The following is a 17372-nucleotide window of genomic DNA, read 5'->3' on the forward strand; positions in this document are numbered from 1 at the left end:
GCTTGTGTAAAAAGACATTCATTTTAATAAGTAAAAATGGCTAAGCTTCCAAAAGTTCTTAAATAGGATTTGGGGAGAGGAACATGTTGAGAGTCAGTGGGCAGGGAGAGTGCCTGGTGTCAGGCAGATAAACAGGACCCAGCCCTTCCACACTGGCCTCTGCCAGCCATAAATATAGCCCAGACCCTTGACAGGATGAGGACTTGTATGTACACCTAGGAACATTATATACATGCCCCGTGAGGGCTCCCCTCCTCAGGAGGGTACATAGAGATGCTCTTGCTCTCCCCTGGCCCCCAGCTGGCTCCTCAAGCCTTCTCCACTAGTAGAGAACACACAGCCCAGGGGCCAGGTGGAGAAGGAGGGCCCACCCCACTGCAAGGGCAGAGTACCATCCCTGCCCTTCCAGAAGCCCCATGCTTGGGTGCCCAGAGCCACACAGAGACTCGCTTCCTTCTGAACATGTTTCTCATCTCTGAGGAGAGGCAGGGCGGGAGAGCCTCCATCTCCTGCATTCATGGTGGGTGTTAGAGCAGGTAGCCGGGCCCAGGTCCAGGCCTGGCAGCGTGGCACATCCTCACACAGGCACTGGCCTCAATTTTCCTGAAAAAAAAATAGAACAGGAGCACTCAGCCTCTTGCCTCAGGAGGCATGCCTACTGCAGATGCAGAACAAGAGGCCAGCAGAAGCACATGGACAGCACAGACAGCAGACAACAGGATCCGCTCTATACAAGAGGCCTGGCAGAGCCTTGAACCGACAGCGGGCAACAGGCGGGCAGCCCCAGGCCGCTGACCCCCCACTTACCTGGAGACTGCAGCCCCAGCTGTCAGGCTGAAATCAAAGTGATAGACATCTCACTTGGGGAGGGGGGGGACTGGCCCAGCTGCCACCACCCCCTTTGGACCCAGTGAGCAGCCAGGCCACCAAGTGAGGAGGCAGGAATCTCAGGTCACACCCTGTGGCGAGGCTCCCTTTTCCACTAGGGATGTCTGGACTGCTTTGTGGGAGGTGAGCAAAATCAGGTACCAGAGGAGCCCCACCAAGGTGAAGGCTCTATACACACAGTGTGGGCCTCAGGTCAGTAGCACATGCTAGGAGCTTCTAGGGCCAGGTCCTTTGTCACCCTTCCCAGGGACTTAGTAAAACAGTTCTACTTTCCGACCCCTGCCCACAGCAGACAAGGGAAGGAGTCTAGTTCTAAATGGTTTGATGGAATTCCGTGAGATGGAACCCAGGGCTCCTGTATGCTCAGCAAGCAGCTTCTCTTTGTGGGACACAGTCTTGCTATATACCTTTCACTGGCCTGGAACTCACTGTAAACCATGCTAGTCCAGAATTTGCTCTTCCTGCCTCTGCCTCCCAAATGCTAGGGGCACAAAGCACAAATACCTCCTTTTTCAGATTCTGTTTGGAGACTGTACTGACCAGGCTGGCCTCAAACCTTCAGTCCTCTTTGTATCAGCCTCCCAAGTACTTGAGATTACAGGTTGAAGCCACTAGGCCTGGCTCCTAGGCTGTCTCCTCCCTTTTTATAGAACAGCTTCTCCTTAGCTAGGAAAGGACAACCTGGCTCCCTCCTGCCCTCCCTTCCAGTGCACTCCCAGACAGGCTTACCTGACGGCTGCAGTTTCCTTCGGATGGAGCCTGGGCGGCTACTGGTCCCGGAGCCAGGAGCAGAGTGGGATCGTGCTTGAGGCTGCGGTGTCGGGCAAGCTGGTTCCCACTGTGTGCAGAGATGGCAGTGGGTGTGGAAGCCAAGGCTGCCCTGGCTCATCTCCATCCACTGTTTCCCTCCTTTCTTGACAGTGTTTGCTCATCTACAGAGGGGACTAATGACACTGCTGCCTTGAGAAGTCACAGGACAGGAATTATAAATTATCTACAATTTAAAATGCATCTACCATGAACAACTGCTGGACCCCGAGACAAAGATGGCCGAAGGGGTCACCAGTAGTGCCATACACCCTTAATCTTAGCAGTCAGGTCTCCTGAGTTTGAGGCTAGCCTAGTCTCCAAAGCAAGTTCTAGGCCAGTCAGTGCTACATAGTGAGACCCTGTCTTCAGAAAACAAAAGCACCAATGACTTCTCGTCTCACCCACCTTTGTGGCAGCTTCCTCTCTCACTATACCAGCCTGTCTGCCCCTTCCCTACTCAGTACCAGCCTGAGTCACTCACAGAAGCTGCTCCCCTTCCTCCCTGCAAACCCCCAGTACCTCCAGATGCTCCTGGCTTGACCAGGAACCCAGCTCTGTGCGGCGAGACCCAGGGCCCAACTCAACAGAGCGAACTCTCTCAGCAAATTTGAGGGAATACAGAGTCTCACTGGTGTTCTTCTCCACTGGGGACACCTAGGGGACAGAGAGCTCAGGTCTGACCCATGGCAGCTGGCTGACCCACAGAGGTAGCAGCATGGTCACCAGAGGGTGCTTCTGGTCAGGGGAGCCCATTGGGCAATGAACATTGGGAGGGACTATGTACTACATGAGGGTGTTGGTGGGGGTCTGTGTGGGGGTGGGGGAGCCGACAGCCTGGGGAGGCCCTGCCTGAGCCCCAGGCCCTCACCTGTACCACCATGAGGGTCTTGCTGTCACCACTGAGTGAGTCCTGCAGCAGGTAGGTGAGTTTGGAATTGCGGAAGGGCACATGGCCCTGTCGAGAACGCAGGGCAGCAATGACGTCCCCCAGGGCGGACAGTGACCTGTTGATGTGCTGTGCCTCTCGCAGGCGGTTGCCTTCAGCTCCTGACTTGCCCACACGCTCTGAGCCAGCCAGGTCCACCAGGTTCAGCTTCCCTGCAGGCAGGACAAAGAGCAGGTCAGCGCTGCCCCAAGGATACTGATGGAGGGCTTGACCAGATGGCCACTGTGCATCTCTCACCCGTGGTGCGGAGGCCTGTGCTGCAGTCCACGCCTCTCACTGTCACAATGAGCAGAGCGTGGGAGCGTGAGCTGTGTTCGTTCAGGTTGGTGAACTCGGTGGTGCGGTTGTTGTAGCCAAACTCAAACACCTGGGGGCAAAGGCAGTGGGGGCTCCCTTGGGACGGGCAATGCCACCCTGTGTGTTTTACATGGATACTCAAGTGTCTTTGGGGTTCTTTGTAATTACCGTTTGGTTTTAGGCAGAGGCAAGGTCATACTGTGTACACCAAGCTGCCCTCTAGCTCAGAGATCTGCCTACCTTTGCCTTTCAAATATTGGGATAAAAGGATGTACAGTGTCACATCTTGCTATATTTTTAATTTTTTGTTTTGGGATTAGGTCTCACTCTGTAGCCATGTCTGACCTGGAACTCCCTATGTAGACCAGACTGATCTCACAGAGATCCACCTGCCTCTGCCCAAGTGCTGACAAGCTGTGTACACCTGGCCACAGGAAAAATTTTGAGAAAAGGTCTTTCTAGGTAGTGAGACTGGTTTCAGATTCACAATCCTGACTTAGCTTTACTGGTGCGCTCCTATACACCTTTCCTTCAGGAGGAGACAGGCTTGGAGAGGCCTGGGGACTCACCCAAGCTGCAGAGTCAGGTGGTGGCCAAGCCCACCCTGGAGCCCAATTCTGTCCGCCAGAGCAGCTGTTGGTGGGCGGGGCCTCCAGTACATCCCCAGGACTCCTTACCTTGTTGATGTCATCCACGCTCTGCACCTGGAATTCAGTCAGCCCTGGCACATACAGCTGCCCGCTGCCATCCGGGCACAGTCGGATCTCCAACTTCTCCTGAGGCTCTTTCCCCAGCAGGTCCCTGGAGCGGCAAGTGAGACATTACTTCTCCCCTCCCGCTCTGGCCTCTGCTTGCCTCGCACCCAATCCCTAGCCTGGAATCTGCCACTGCACCCATCTTGGACCACAGGGCTGCTGGCCCCTCCTCCTCATCCAGTTTCTCCCCTGTCCTCAGAAAAGGGGTAACAGACTTCCACAGAAGTCCTGAGGATCACCAGTCTCTGACTGGGTAAGACCCATCCCTACCCAATACAGTGCAGGCCACAACACCAAAAGGAGCCCAGATAGGGGAGGAGGACCTACCTCCTAAATTTGGGCAGATCCTCTTCCCAGCCTTATCTAGAACTTAGACTTCGAGAACAGAAAGCCCCACTACCAGCACTGCCAAGCTCCGGCCCAGGCCCACCTGAGGACTTCGTTGTAAATCTCAGCTGCGCTGACAGTGATATTGTACTGCCAGTCAGACGATTTCTCCTGCACCTCCGAGAAGAGCAGTTGCAGGGCCCGCTGATTAATGCCTGGGTTCTCGGGGGTACCCTGTTGGCAAAAGTAAAGGCCCAGTGGCCCCACAGATGTTCACACAACATCTGTCACCCCATGCCCTCAGGTACCCCTACAGGTGAGCCTCTTCTGCTGGTCAGTTCTCAGAATACCCTCTACTAGATATAAGCAAGTTTTCCTGCGTTGAAGGTAGCATTTCCCTGTCAGGAAGTTAGCATGAAAGATGTTCAGTGGGGTGAAGGGCCTGACAGACTACCCCTGTGGAGCACCAAGGCTTATGGTCTACTGGCCTCTTAGAAGGGGAAGTTGAACAAAGAGCCACCCATTGACCCTGGGAGGCTCCCTGTCAGGGAGGCTGAAAGCCAGGCTCTATGGGCGAAGGACTTGAGGCTGGATGAAATGGCCACCTTTCAGAAATCTGGAGCCCACCTGGGGGGGCCCTAGACACCTTCCCTCTACTTTGAAGGCACCTCCCTCACCCTATTCCCATGTTAGATCTGCGTCACATATTCTGGCTGCCAGGCATGCTCCAAGGCCTTGCAGGTCTACCTGTCATAAGCTCTTCTGTAGCAGCTCCCACAGAGGCTTCCCCCATGCCTCAGGTACCCCATCCCTGCTGGAGCCTCACTCTGCATTTGCTGCTGTCCCTGGCACCTGCTTATGTACTGTGCTCACTGCCACTCCAACTGCCAGATGGGACAGTAGCAGGCTGTTCTGTCAGAGCAGGTCCCTCATGCCTCAGCAGATCGCTCAGAGGATGGACAACTGGACTCTATCCAGCCCAAGACAGCAAGTACTCTGGAACCACCGTGCCCACCACCCATTTCTAGTTCATCTGCCCTGCTAACCAGAACTGACGGTATGGGGACTAGGGGGAGGGGTGTTAGGGGACGGTCATAACATAATGAGTGCCCAGTGGAAGTGAAAAGTTCTCTGTGCAAGCCCCTCCCCCCAGTCCTATTTGGGGGGAGTCCACAGCAGCCTCTAGTGAGTCAGAAAACTAACAAAGCAATACCCCACAGGGCTAGAGTTTTCTATCTCTCTCTGTAGTCAATTCTTCACCTCTGGGCTGGGAGTGTTGACACATATCTTTAATCCAAGCACTCAGGAAGCAGAGGCAGGTGGACCTCTGAGTTCAAGGCCAGCCTGGCCAACATAGCAAGTCCAGGACAGCCAGGACTACATAGAGACCATGTCTCAAAACAACAGCAAACCAAAATTCTACTCAGAAGTGCCCCATCCTTACAAGGCTGGCTCTGGGCACATGCTCTGGATAAAGCCCTTCTCCGAGAACACAGGTTCCCACAACTATAGTCATGTAGGTAGCCAGTCTCTCCCATGGCCCAGGGCCTCCCTGGGGGGGGGGGGCTGATACCACTCCTCATTCATCCCAATATCCTGGGAATCCTTGAGCATAGTCTGAGGCAGCCACAGAAAAGCTCAGGGAATATATGCAAGGAAGGCGGCCTCTGACCTAGGCCGAGAGTCTTCTGACAGTCTGTCCCTACCTCCTGAGACATGCAAGCCTATGGAGCAGGCTCTTGGGAAGAACTTATTGTTTTGAAAGCTTGGAGCCAGTACAAGGAACAGCAGCACAGGGTGGTTATGAGACTAAGACAAAGGATACACTGTGCAAACTCAAATTTCACGGAAGGAAGCTATCTATGCCCCTAACTCCCTCCCCACTGGGCCAACACCTACCTCCATTGTATATGTCTTGCCGGCACCTGTCTGGCCATAAGCAAAGATACAGACATTGAAGCCATCAATGCAGGAGGTAATGAGGGCCTGCACCTCCTGGAACACCTGGGAAGACATGGGGCAGGGACCAAGGGTTTCAGTGCATGCTGGGGCCCCACAGCTCCAGCATGAACCACCTCCCAGCTAATCCTCCAGTCATGAGAACCACTATCACCAGCACAGGAACTAGGACCCAATTCCAGCTTCTTCCTTCTCAGGGAATCCCTGACTGAAACAAGGCAAAGGAGAGTATGTGCCTGGCACATTCTCTGGCTTGGGCCTGCATGATCCCCATGGTGTTCATGTTGCTCAGCCTTGGCACTGAGGAGTCAGGGACAGTGGAGGGTTCTGGAAGTTCCATGGGACTGTTACAGGAAAGAAATTCATGGCAGGGGAGTCCAGCCTCCAGGCCTACTGGCAAATGAGTGAGGCTATGGGGTGGGTAGGCTAAGGTCCCTGGGTAAGGCAGGTTCTGTGTGGATCACTCTCCCTAAGGCCTCCCACTGTACCTTACCACTCTCTTCTTTCTTCCAGGTGGAAAAAGAGTGACCCATGATCCTCCACTCTTAGGTTATTTTTCCCCACCTAGCCCTGACGCCTGTCCCTTGTGTCTAACCTTTCCTCTGCTGTTCCTTCCATGTCCCTACAAATACCCTGTTCATGAAGCCATACTCACATCCTGCTGGGAAGCCCATGGAGAGAAGACCTTGTCCAGCTCGAAGGACACAGGCTTGCCCTTGTGCAGCAAGTGGATGATGGAGTCATCATCAGGGTCAAAGGTCACAGCATTGGTTGCCTCAGGTCCTTCCCCATCCTCCTTGGTGACTGGCCGGACTCGGGCAATCACCCGGATGTTTCCTAGATTGGTTGATGGAGAGATGGGGTGAATCAATGCCAGGCTGCAAATTCAGGCAGACTAGGGGCCAAGGAGTCCCATCTTTTATGCGAAGACTAGGGACCAACATAGTATCAGTCACTCAGATCACTGTATGAATTCACTTACTACATTTACTTTCTGAGCAAAGTCAGGATGCTTTACTTTGTGGCTAAACAGTATAGTCCATCTTGGTAACACTCTCTGTGGACTTGAGTTTCCTCATCTATTTGAGAACTTTGAACTCCATGAACCAAGGATTTATTCTATGAATCTAAGGGGCATGGGCAATGCTAAGCAGGACTTGGGTACCAGATGGGCAGAAAGGACAGCTATATGTGTGTTCCCAGCCCTGGCAACAGGACACTGCTGGGGTTCTCTGGATGACTGATGATCACTGTCCCTTCTCCTGGCCACCATGAACATGGTGAGGGCTATGGTCTGGGGATACAGTTAATTCCCCAGTGTCTGCAACAGTAGCTGGCACACAGCAGGTGTTCCTTAGAGCACCTAGAGATCAGCGACACCCAAACCTCGAACAAGTAAGTGCCACCACTGCACAGTGCCCTACCACATCCCCCAAGCCTGTGCAGAACCATGGGCAGGGAGCTTTGAAGATGATCAAGTTCAAATCCAAGGTGGACCATATACTAGGTGTGCATGTGTCTTTAAGCAAGTTTCCTGGTTTTTCTGTGCCTCAGAATCAGCAGCAGCAGCAGCAGCAGCAGCAGCAGGGAGTACAGCTCTGACACACAGTAGAAGACACTCACCCTTCAGCCGTACCAGCTCGTTGTGGCATTTCTTTCGCAGCTGTAGCTCCCGGCGGTACTTGCGCAACAGCTCCTGGTTGTTGCTATTAACCTCCTCAATGGCCTGGCCGATCTGGGGAGCAAGCACAGTGCCATCAGAAGCCTGGCTCTGTCAGCTTCCCTTCACTGGGCCTGATGGTGTTATTACCCTCACCAGCCTGGGCTGAGTACCTGACACAGCAGACCGGGCTGACACAGCAGACCAACCTTTCCCAATAATCCCTCTGAGGTGGTATAGCCAGTGCCCTCATTTTATAGATGAAGGAAAAGATCTCCAGGCTAAGGATGAGTAAAGACCTGAGACTGAGTACTTGGCTACAGCACAATTCAGCTACTCTCAAATCTAACCTTGCCAGAGGAGCTAAGGACAAGGACACGTTCTATCTGTTTCCTCCATTAGAGACATAGAGACACTAACCCAAGAGTGAGGATGCTCAGAATGACCTGGGTTCTTTACCACATCCATGTATGACTGACATAATTATTTCAAGAACTGTTTTCTTTTCCCCAAATATATCCATCTCTGCAGAGCTGTCATATGAACTTGAGAAGCCAGCGGCTATAAAAGGCTCAGCCACATGGGAGACACTTTGGAGTCATTGGCTAGGTCTCACTTGGTGTGAGGATGCCTTTAAAAATAAAATGAGCACCCAGGGATAAAGCTTGGCAGTAGAGCATTGACCTACCAGGTGTGAAGCCCAGGGCTCAATCCCCAGCATACCAAGAGAGTAAGTAAACAGAGCAAGCCAGGCACGGTGTCAATGCCAGTAATTACAACACTCGGGGAGGCTGAGGCAGGGAAATACAAAATTGAGGTCAGCCTGTGCTAGGCAGCAAAGCCCTGTCTCAAACAAACAAGCAACCATAAGAGATCTAAGGGTATTGCAGCACAGATGGGAGCTCATGAGAGGACAGTATGTGTATGTGTGTTTGTGTGTCTTTGGGGAGTAAGGCAAGAAGGGGCTCTGAATAAAGGTGACTGGCCTCTCCCAGCTAATTCCCACTGGAATTGCTTACCTCAGCTTTGACACTCCTGAGAGCCTCCTGCAGCAGCAAGGGGAAACCCCGCACCTGCCGCTTGAGCCCATTGTAGTCATTGGTGAGGGTCCTCAGCGCAGGCTGCAGTGTCAGCAGGTTGGTCCTGACACCTAATGGGGCAAAGGTGTTAGGTATCTGGGCTGTGAGGCAGGGGCATGGGGATGGGCAGGGCCAACTTCCAGCTCACCTGCCAGGTTCTCGTGTACCGCCTTCATCTCCACCTGGGCCCGTGCAAAGGCCTCCTCAATGGCCCGGTTCTTATCCTCCTCCAAGGACTGCATCTCCTCCAGCATCTGCCCATGTGCCCGCTCCAGCTCTGCTTCATACATGGCAATCTGATGGCCAGGCCAGGAAAAGGTTCAGTGAAGGGGCAGGGCGGGGCGGGGATGAGAAAGGGAAAGGCAAGTTCGGGAAGAAGGCATGGACTGTTATGGCTGGCTGCTGTAGAGGGATGGAATGGCCTACTTTTCCCCCGCAGGGCTGAGTATGTATAGCCATAACCTTCCTGTATTAGCCCCAGTTCCAACTGGTCTGTGCACATAACAGGTGGCAGGCCATATGCCCCCCCAAGGTACATATGCTCAGCAGACTGGAACCTGAGCACACCTGTGGGTGGCCAGGGACAGCCCCTTGAGATCATTTTCCTGTGTCCCCACTGTGAAGGAACTTCTGTGACCAGCTTGTGTTATAGATGAGAAAACAGAGAGTAACCCCATGGCCAGGGGATAAGAGAAACTGAACCCCATGTCTGTGGGGTCCCACTACCGCTGTCTTGGCCTGCACACCTGAGCCCGCAGCTGTACTGTCAGCTGATGGGAGTTCTGCAGCTGCTGCTCCATCTCCTTAAGCACTTGCCGCTGCATGGCCACTTGCTCCTGCAGGTGCTGGTTCCGGGTCTGGGACTCGCTGAGGGCCTGCTTGGTCTTGGAAGACTCTACCTCCACTGTCTTGATGACATACTGCAAAGAGAGGGAAGGACAGGACAGAGCATCGTTAGAGGTAGCTGACCCACAGAGTGTCATCCCATCGACCTCTAGGAGCTGAAAGGTTCTGGTTCTACAGGCTGCCGCAGGGCCGGCTAGTATCTTCCAAAAGGGGAGCCTGCAGGTAGCCTGACTGAGCCCAGGCTGGGCACAAACTGACCAGAAGGATAAAGACATCAGCAGGTACACCTGGGTCTGGCACCTTCACAGAACCTGCCTGGCAGCGAGCGAGGAGGGAACCTGCCCTGGGCCCACGATTCCTTCAGGGCGATGCAACCTATCTGACCACTCACCTTAACAGGGGGGGACTGGGCCCTCAGACTGGCGATAGTCTCGTGGCTGTCACGCAGGCGCCGGCTGAGCCGCTCCTCCTCCTGCGCTTTCTCAGCCAGGCAGTCCTTGAGCCGCAGCTCTACCTCGGCCAGCCGGTCGGTTTTCTGCTGCACCTCCAGGTTCAGTTCTGACAGCATGCCTTTGTTCTCAGCCACTTCCAACTGCAGCTGGGACAGCCTGTCGCGGAGCTGGCTGCTCTCCTGCGGGTAATCAAGGCAGCCGGGCGGTGGGAACAGGGTCATCCTGAGAAGCTGAGCCCACAGGCCCCGGGTGAAGGCTGCCTTCCAGCCTACCTGGCTGTGCTCGCAACCCTCACAGGGCACCACCGGCTGGGCCCGAAGCTCCTGCAGCTCCACCTCACAGCGCCTCAGCTCTTGCCTTAGCTGCTCATTCTCCACCATCAGTCTGTCCCTGTGCTTCTCCACGTCGGTGCCTCCCTGTGGAGAGCCAGGGCCCAGAGGAGGCATGAGCAGGGTGGCACCAAGAGATGAGAACGGAGGAAAAGAGAAAGCGGGGAGAGAAAGCGGCAAGCAGGCCAAGTAAGAGGCCAGGGCTCAGAAAGAAGTCAAAAGAAAGGCAGGAAAGGAGGCCAGCAAAGCAAAGTGGGCAGCTCCCTCTTGCCCCGGCCCCTCTCAGTCTATTTTTCTTAGTGTGAAAGTCACACAAAGTCAAATTTATGCACAGAGTTCACGCTCCTCTTTTACGTCAGCAAATGAGACCCAACCCCCTGCTCTATAGTGTGAAGTGACACATCTGAGGCAAAACAGCATAAGCCCAGGTAGGGCATGGGCACTCAGAGACAGCCACATCCTGAGGTGGAAGAGTGACCACAGCTTGACACCCACCCCTCCCCTATGGAAGGTTCTGGGGTCCTCACCAGTTCTGATCGTAGTCGGCTCACTTCCTGGGCCTGGCTAATGAGCTTTTCCTTTAGATTCTCCACCTGTGGGCACAAAGCCAGGTTCTTACCCCACCAGCCCACACCCAGCCTCTTGCCCAGCTCCAGAGATAGCCAGCATGGCCCCTCTGATCCCAGGACCTCAGATTTCCCTATGTTCAAGCACCAGGCTATGCCAGGAACTCTGGTGAACTAGTCTGTTCTCAATGGCCTTCAGTGCCCTCTCCATGCCAGAATGTGCCAGCCATGATTCTGCAGAAGGCCTGGAGAGGTACTCTTGGGAGACTCAAGACCCCTCACTAACACAGGCCCCTTCTGAAGCCCTGAGTCTGCCTTTATTTTTTTTTTTCTCCCTTGAGACAAGGTTTCTCTGCATAGCCCTGTCTGCCCTGGAGCTCCATCTGTAGACCAGGCTGGCCTCAAACTCAGAGATCTGCCTGCTTCTGCCTCCTGAGTGCTGGGATTAAAGGCGTGCGCCACCACCATCCAGATAAAAATGTTTACTATTCTCCTGCTTTAAGAGGACTGTGAAGTTATATGAACAGTTACAGTCCCTGGGCCATGTCCAGGCCCAGCACTTTCCCAAGAACTGTGACATGACCAGCAAGGTGGAAGTGAACATGGGCAAACAGCATATCCAGTGCAGGCAGCCCTCTGTGTGACAACACTTTGAGTAAAAATCCTAGACCTTCCTCGTGGCTGCTCCCCAGCAGGCTGCCCCAGACCCTGAGCCCACATTAGCCTGCCCCAGACCCTGAGCCCACATTAGCCTGCCCCAGACCCTGAGCCCACATTAGCCTGCCCCAGAAGCCTTCTTTAGGGAACAGGCTTGACAGACAAGAGCCCTAGCAGCAGAATTTGCCAGAGCGTGGTGGGTTTCCCCTGAGAATATTCTAGATTGACTGTGTCTCTTTGGAGAAGGTGAGTTGAGAGTCAGAGGTTTATATATCCTGGCCACAAAAGTACTGGGTTCTGATTACTGAACGAGGTAAAGGGGAATATTGTCTCTAATCACCAGGCAGATAAGGCTGACGACTGTACCCCCACCCAACACACACACCGAACTGGATGCCTAAAGACCTCCCACAGAAGCATCTACAACGGGGTCTCCACGGGCCATGGTCTGAAGGGAACTCATACCCAGTGCCATGAAATTTATCTCACAAGATAAGACTAACGCTCAACATGAGATACATGCCTTTAATCCCAACAGAGGCAGGCATACTTCTCTGTGAGTTTTTTAGGCCAGTCTTGTCTACCTAACAAATTCCAGGCAAGCCAGGGCTACATAGTAAGACTCTCTCTCAAAGAAGGGGGTGGGTATGGCCTGGATATTTGGATGTATAAAATCACAGATGAGACAAGATTCTTGGCAGCATGTAGCCTCAAATGTCACTGTTCCCTAGGATTGGACAGAGTGTCTAGCTGGGCATGCTAGCTTCTCTGGTCAAGTCAGGAAGAAGAGAGTCATGAGATCTTTCTCCACCTATGCTGCAGACTCAGGAGGCCAGTGCAGGTCAACTCTTGGAGACCTGAGCCCCCATTGAGAGACTTCAAGGCCAGTCAGGCTGCCAACACCTCCAGGGGACAAACAGGTGACCTAAAAGCTAAGACAGAAAACTCACTCACCTCTGTCCCCACACATTCCTTCCTAGTGGCACTCCTGGCCATGGGCCCAGCAGGAAAGTAAAGCCCAAGGTTTTTCTCTGCCCATACGGGACTGAAAACTCAGTCTGAGTGAGTGAGTGAGAGAGAGAGACAGAGAGACAGAGAGACAGAGAGACAGAGAGACAGAGAGAGACTGTATGTGTGCTTGCACATGTACCTTTTGGCCCCAAGCAGAGTTGGGCAGCCATAAAGCAAGTTGGCCTGAAGTCCTACCATTGCATTAGGGAAGCATCAGGTCAACTGCAGTATTTGTCAGCAAGGCAACTGTAAAGCCAGTACTTGCTCACTGGTGTCCTGGGGGCAAAGTTTGAAGTATGAAGTGCCACTTCACAGCTGTGTCTCCCAGATCTATGGCCTTCTGCCCTGACGAGCCTAGATCAGACTTGGTGTGTAGCATCCTTTTCCACAACTCTGGCCTGCCCTGTGCAGCCTGCTCCTCAGCAGCTCCCTAGCATCTTATCAAGGATAACCTGTGTGGAGAGAGGAGGAGCAGGCCTCCAGGCTGCCTGTGTGGAGAGAGGAGGAGCAGGCCTCCAGGCTGCCGAAGCACAGCTTGGTGGATTCTACATGATTTCCAGTCAGGGTTTTGGTGTATGGGCTTCTCTTGCATTTCAACCGTCCTAAAATAAGAGTATCTACTTCCTACCTCTCCACATCGCCCCACCACGCCCAAGGCTGAAGTTCTGACCTTGGCTGTTTCCAGTGCTGCCTGAGGCTGGGCTCTCTGCCTGCTGTAGGGAATGTGGGCTGGCAAGGCTTCCTGGGAGACAGGACCTCAGGCCAGTCTACAACCTGGCTCCTTCTTGCATCACAATGGGAACTCAAGTGCTGTTGGCTCTGCTGGGACCAACAAGGGGATACAGGACATAGATGTGATGGGAAGACTTGTTGGCAAGGAGGGAGGGACCACAAAAGACTGGCTTGGTCTGAGATATTAGACCCCGTTACCTGTGAGCTCATCTCAGGAAGCAGAGAAGGGGAACCCAACTCTGTTGTCTGAAAGGACACCCTGTTGGGAGTAGCCATTTTCCCTGTCAGGCACAACCCACTAACTCCTTCATGGCTCCTGGGGACCAGCTACACTTGGGCCAGGCAGGTAGAGCCTGCTGTCAGGAGAAGGCCCCTGCCTGCACTTGGAGGGAGGCTCTGCTTCCAGAATGTTTGAAGGCAGAACAAGCATGTTGAGTCTGGCAGAGCAGGCAAGTGTCCGAAACAAATGGAATGCCCAGAGAACTGGATAGAAGACAGGCACAGGAAGATCAGAGAGCAAGGTACCACACCCGACATGCCTGCATTCCCCCCCACACACACAACTGACCTGAGGCTGTGAGTTGAGGAGGGGAGGGATACACGGTAGATACTTAGTGTGATTCAACAGCAGAGGGCAGTGTGCATAACTCCTGAGTCAAAGAACTGGAAGTCTAGCAGAACTGAAGGGGACACTTCAGTGTGGCTTTGGGCAACATCCCTCTGCTACCTGAGGTTATCAGCTGGCAAAGAGATTCTCAAACCTGTGGGTAGCAACTCCTTTGGCAAACCTCTATCTCCAAAAATATTTACATCACGATTCATAACACTAGCAAAATTACAGTTATGAAGGAGCAGTAAAAGTATTTTTTATGGTTGGGGGGATCATCACGACATCAGGAACTGTATTATAGGGTCGCAGCATTAGGGAGGTTCAGAAGCACTGAAGCTAGAGAAACTAAGGCATGGGCAGAGTGACTGGGGCCTGTCTGTCTACCAACCTTATACAAGCCTACATTTACCTTGGCAGAAGCAGCTGGGTAGAGGTGGTGTGCCCGCTCAGGTCTACATTTTCTCAGCTGTCTGCTCCCAACCCAGTGATTACCTCTACACCTCCCACCATGCCTAGGTAGCGTGGTCAGCAGCTATTGCAGGCAAAAAAAAAAAAAAAAAAAAAGCGAGGCTCTGCCGAGGGTACTAACTATAGAGCCTGGCTGAATTGGTATATCACCTGGAGCTCTGGGGGATCAAGGCAGTAACCCATACACACAATCACCCGCTCATTCTGCTGCCCCACCAAGGAGGCTGGCCTGGTCGGCACAGCTGTATCCAGTGCCAAGTTGTCCCCTCAGCCCTGAGGGACAAGAGTAGCATTTGAGAATACAGTATGTCAAACCCAACTAGACCTCAGCTCATGAGAGTAGCCATGGGAAGTCCCTTCACTTCCTCCTGCCTTTCCCCTCCCCTATCCAAACTCTGAGGAAACCGCATCAAGGCCTTGGAGACTAAATATTGGAATCTATGCAATGTGTTCACCAAGGCCCAGCACGTGCCGTGTTGTGCTATAAACAGTTTGTAGTAGAAGCTGTCATCTGAAATGCTTAGAACCAGAAATTCTCTGTAATTCAGATTCTTCATTTTACGCATAGATGATGAGACATCTTGGGCATGGAGCCCAGGTCTAGGCAGCTTGCTTACCTGTGTATCATATGTACATTACACATATAACCTGAGATTATTTTTCAGTATTTTTAATAACATTTTGGGACATGAAATAAACTTTGTTTGGGCTGAGCTGTCAGAGTTGTGGCATTGTGTTGACACGTGGTTTTGAACTTTTGAAACATTTGGGATTTGGTGATTAGGGATGCTTACACCCTGGGCTAGCATAAGAGATCTGTGGTGACCGTAGGACCTGCATTCCTAGTGCCCTGCACTAGGCTGGTTCTTAGTAAATGCATGCGATGAGTGATGAATGCAGGCGTGCCCTCACATACCACAGTGGGTGGCAAGGTTGGCCAGAGGGACAGCACTGGGCTGAGGTGGGTCGATGGATGGATGTACACTCCACTAAAAATCAGAACTACTACATGACTTCATGCAGAAGCGGCCATGCGGGAATGTCAGCCCAGAGGAGACACATCTTCCAATGATAGAAACAAAAGTGCAGGCCAGGGCCCGGGCCGTGGCTAACGAAGCACAAGGCTGTGGGTTCAATCCCCAGTTATGGAAGGGTGGGTAGGCAGATTTTCATGCAAACAGGTTTAAAGCTGGTGACTAATTTGATATTAAAATCAGGCCAGTAAGAGAACTATTAACTTTAGCAGAGTGGCAGGATATGAAATCAACACAAAAGTCAGTTGTGTTGCTATAACAACAGACAATCCAAGGGAGAAAATAAAACCATTCCACTTACGGTGGCATCAAAAAAAGAAAACCAGAATAAATTTAAACAAGGGGAGCTGGGGAGATGGCTTGTTGGCAAAGTGCTGCTCAAGCTGTGGGCCTTAGCTCAGGTGCCCATCATCCACGGAAAGAGCTGGGCATGGCGGGAGCTGGAGAGATGGCTCAGGGGTTAAGTGGCCGGTTGCTCAGATGATCCCAGTTCAATTCCCAGCACCCACATGGCAGCTCACAACCATCTGTAGTAACTGCAGTCTAAGAGGATCTGACACCCATCTGGCCTCAAAGGGCACTGCATGGTTGTGTTGCACAGGCAGACAGACATGCAAGCATACACATAAAGAATAAAAAAGGTTAACATGTATTAAACCTAGGCAGGGCAGCACACAGCGCTAGAAGGACTGAGACAGGAAGTGGATTCTAGGGGCTTCCTAGCCACTCAGTCTGGCTAATCTAGCTGAAATGGTGAGCTCCAGGATCAGTAACAGACTTTATCTCAAAAAATAAGGTGGGAAACAGAGGAAGACACCCCGTGTCAACCTCCAGCCTCTATCCATGCACACACAGATGCGTGTGCCTGCAAACACAGGGGAACATGCATGCACAGACACACACCAAGATCATACAGAATGAAAACTACGAAAGTCACTGAAGGAGATTAAACACAGCAGCAGTAGAGGAGAGTCATCGTGGGTCATGGGTTGAAGACACAATAAACTGGGTTTCGACAAAATCCAGAGCAACCTAGAGAGGCAAGACAGTTCCTACCAAAACATAACAGCATTTTCTGAATATATATATGTATGTATATGTATATACATATATATGATATATGTATATATCATATACATGTATATGATATGTATATATCACACACACACACATATATATATATATTCTAAAATTCATATGTGAAGTCAAAGGATGCCAAACAGACCAATCTTGGACAAGAAAACTGAAGGTGGAAATCTATACCTTGATTTGGTACTTGTACTTCAGTACCACAGCAATCAGAGTGGTGTGGCTCGGGCAGGCAGACAGACAGACAGACAGACAGACAGACAGGGAGAACTACGAAGTCCAGCGTAAAGCTCACATATATGTTCTAATGAGTTTTGACAAGTGTGCAAAGACCATGCAACGGCAAAGAATAATAACATTGACAACTGATGACGGCGAACTGTGTCTCCACAGGTCAAATAAGGAAACTGGGCCCTTACCACACACCACAGTGTAGTATACAGAAAGAAGAGCAAATGGATCAAAGACCCAAACACTAGAAAGCAAATGATAAAACTCTTAGAAGAATAGAGAGAAAAAACTTCATGACACTGAATTTGGTAGTGGATTTTTTTTTTTTTTTTTTTTTTTTTTTTTGATATGGCCCCTAAAGCACAGTCAAAAAAAAAAAAAAAAAAAAAGTTAAGTCGTCTTTACAAAAATTAACTTTTGTACTTCTTCTACAACTCAAAAAAAAAAAAAATCACGTATAGGGGATGGAGACATGATGTAGAAGTTAAAAGCATTGGGTGTTCTCTCAAAAGACCCCAGGATGGATTCCTAGCAACCATCTGTGGCAAACAACTGTGTGTAACTCCAGTCCCGAGGATCTGATGCCCTCTTCTGGCTTCTGCAGGTACCACATGCAGTGGCACACA

The 17372-nt window shown here is 51.9% G+C and overlaps 1 protein-coding gene across 7 annotated transcripts in view; it reads right to left on the minus strand.

Moving 5' to 3' along the window:
• Window positions 1-2: 2 nt before the first annotated feature.
• The window catches only part of Kifc3 (kinesin family member C3), a 91753-nt gene continuing 74383 nt past the window's right edge, over window positions 3-17372 (minus strand). For all 7 annotated transcript variants that reach the window (XM_076915686.1, XM_076915685.1, XM_076915687.1 and 4 more), the window contains 17 exons: window positions 10876-10941; window positions 10292-10435; window positions 9959-10198; window positions 9468-9641; window positions 8870-9017; window positions 8662-8792; window positions 7606-7717; window positions 6638-6819; window positions 5923-6027; window positions 4127-4257; window positions 3619-3742; window positions 2882-3011; window positions 2567-2796; window positions 2218-2352; window positions 1618-1726; window positions 808-834; window positions 3-603 (listed from right to left, as the gene is read on the minus strand). In XM_076915686.1, the coding sequence (XP_076771801.1) occupies window positions 830-834; window positions 1618-1726; window positions 2218-2352; window positions 2567-2796; window positions 2882-3011; window positions 3619-3742; window positions 4127-4257; window positions 5923-6027; window positions 6638-6819; window positions 7606-7717; window positions 8662-8792; window positions 8870-9017; window positions 9468-9641; window positions 9959-10198; window positions 10292-10435; window positions 10876-10941 (2166 nt within the window). In that variant the 3' untranslated portion in view covers window positions 3-603; window positions 808-829. The remainder of the gene's footprint in view (window positions 604-807; window positions 835-1617; window positions 1727-2217; window positions 2353-2566; window positions 2797-2881; window positions 3012-3618; window positions 3743-4126; window positions 4258-5922; window positions 6028-6637; window positions 6820-7605; window positions 7718-8661; window positions 8793-8869; window positions 9018-9467; window positions 9642-9958; window positions 10199-10291; window positions 10436-10875; window positions 10942-17372) is intronic.

Source organism: Arvicanthis niloticus, chromosome 18 (genome assembly GCF_011762505.2).
Source record: "Arvicanthis niloticus isolate mArvNil1 chromosome 18, mArvNil1.pat.X, whole genome shotgun sequence".
NCBI classification, from domain to species: domain Eukaryota; kingdom Metazoa; phylum Chordata; class Mammalia; order Rodentia; family Muridae; genus Arvicanthis; species Arvicanthis niloticus.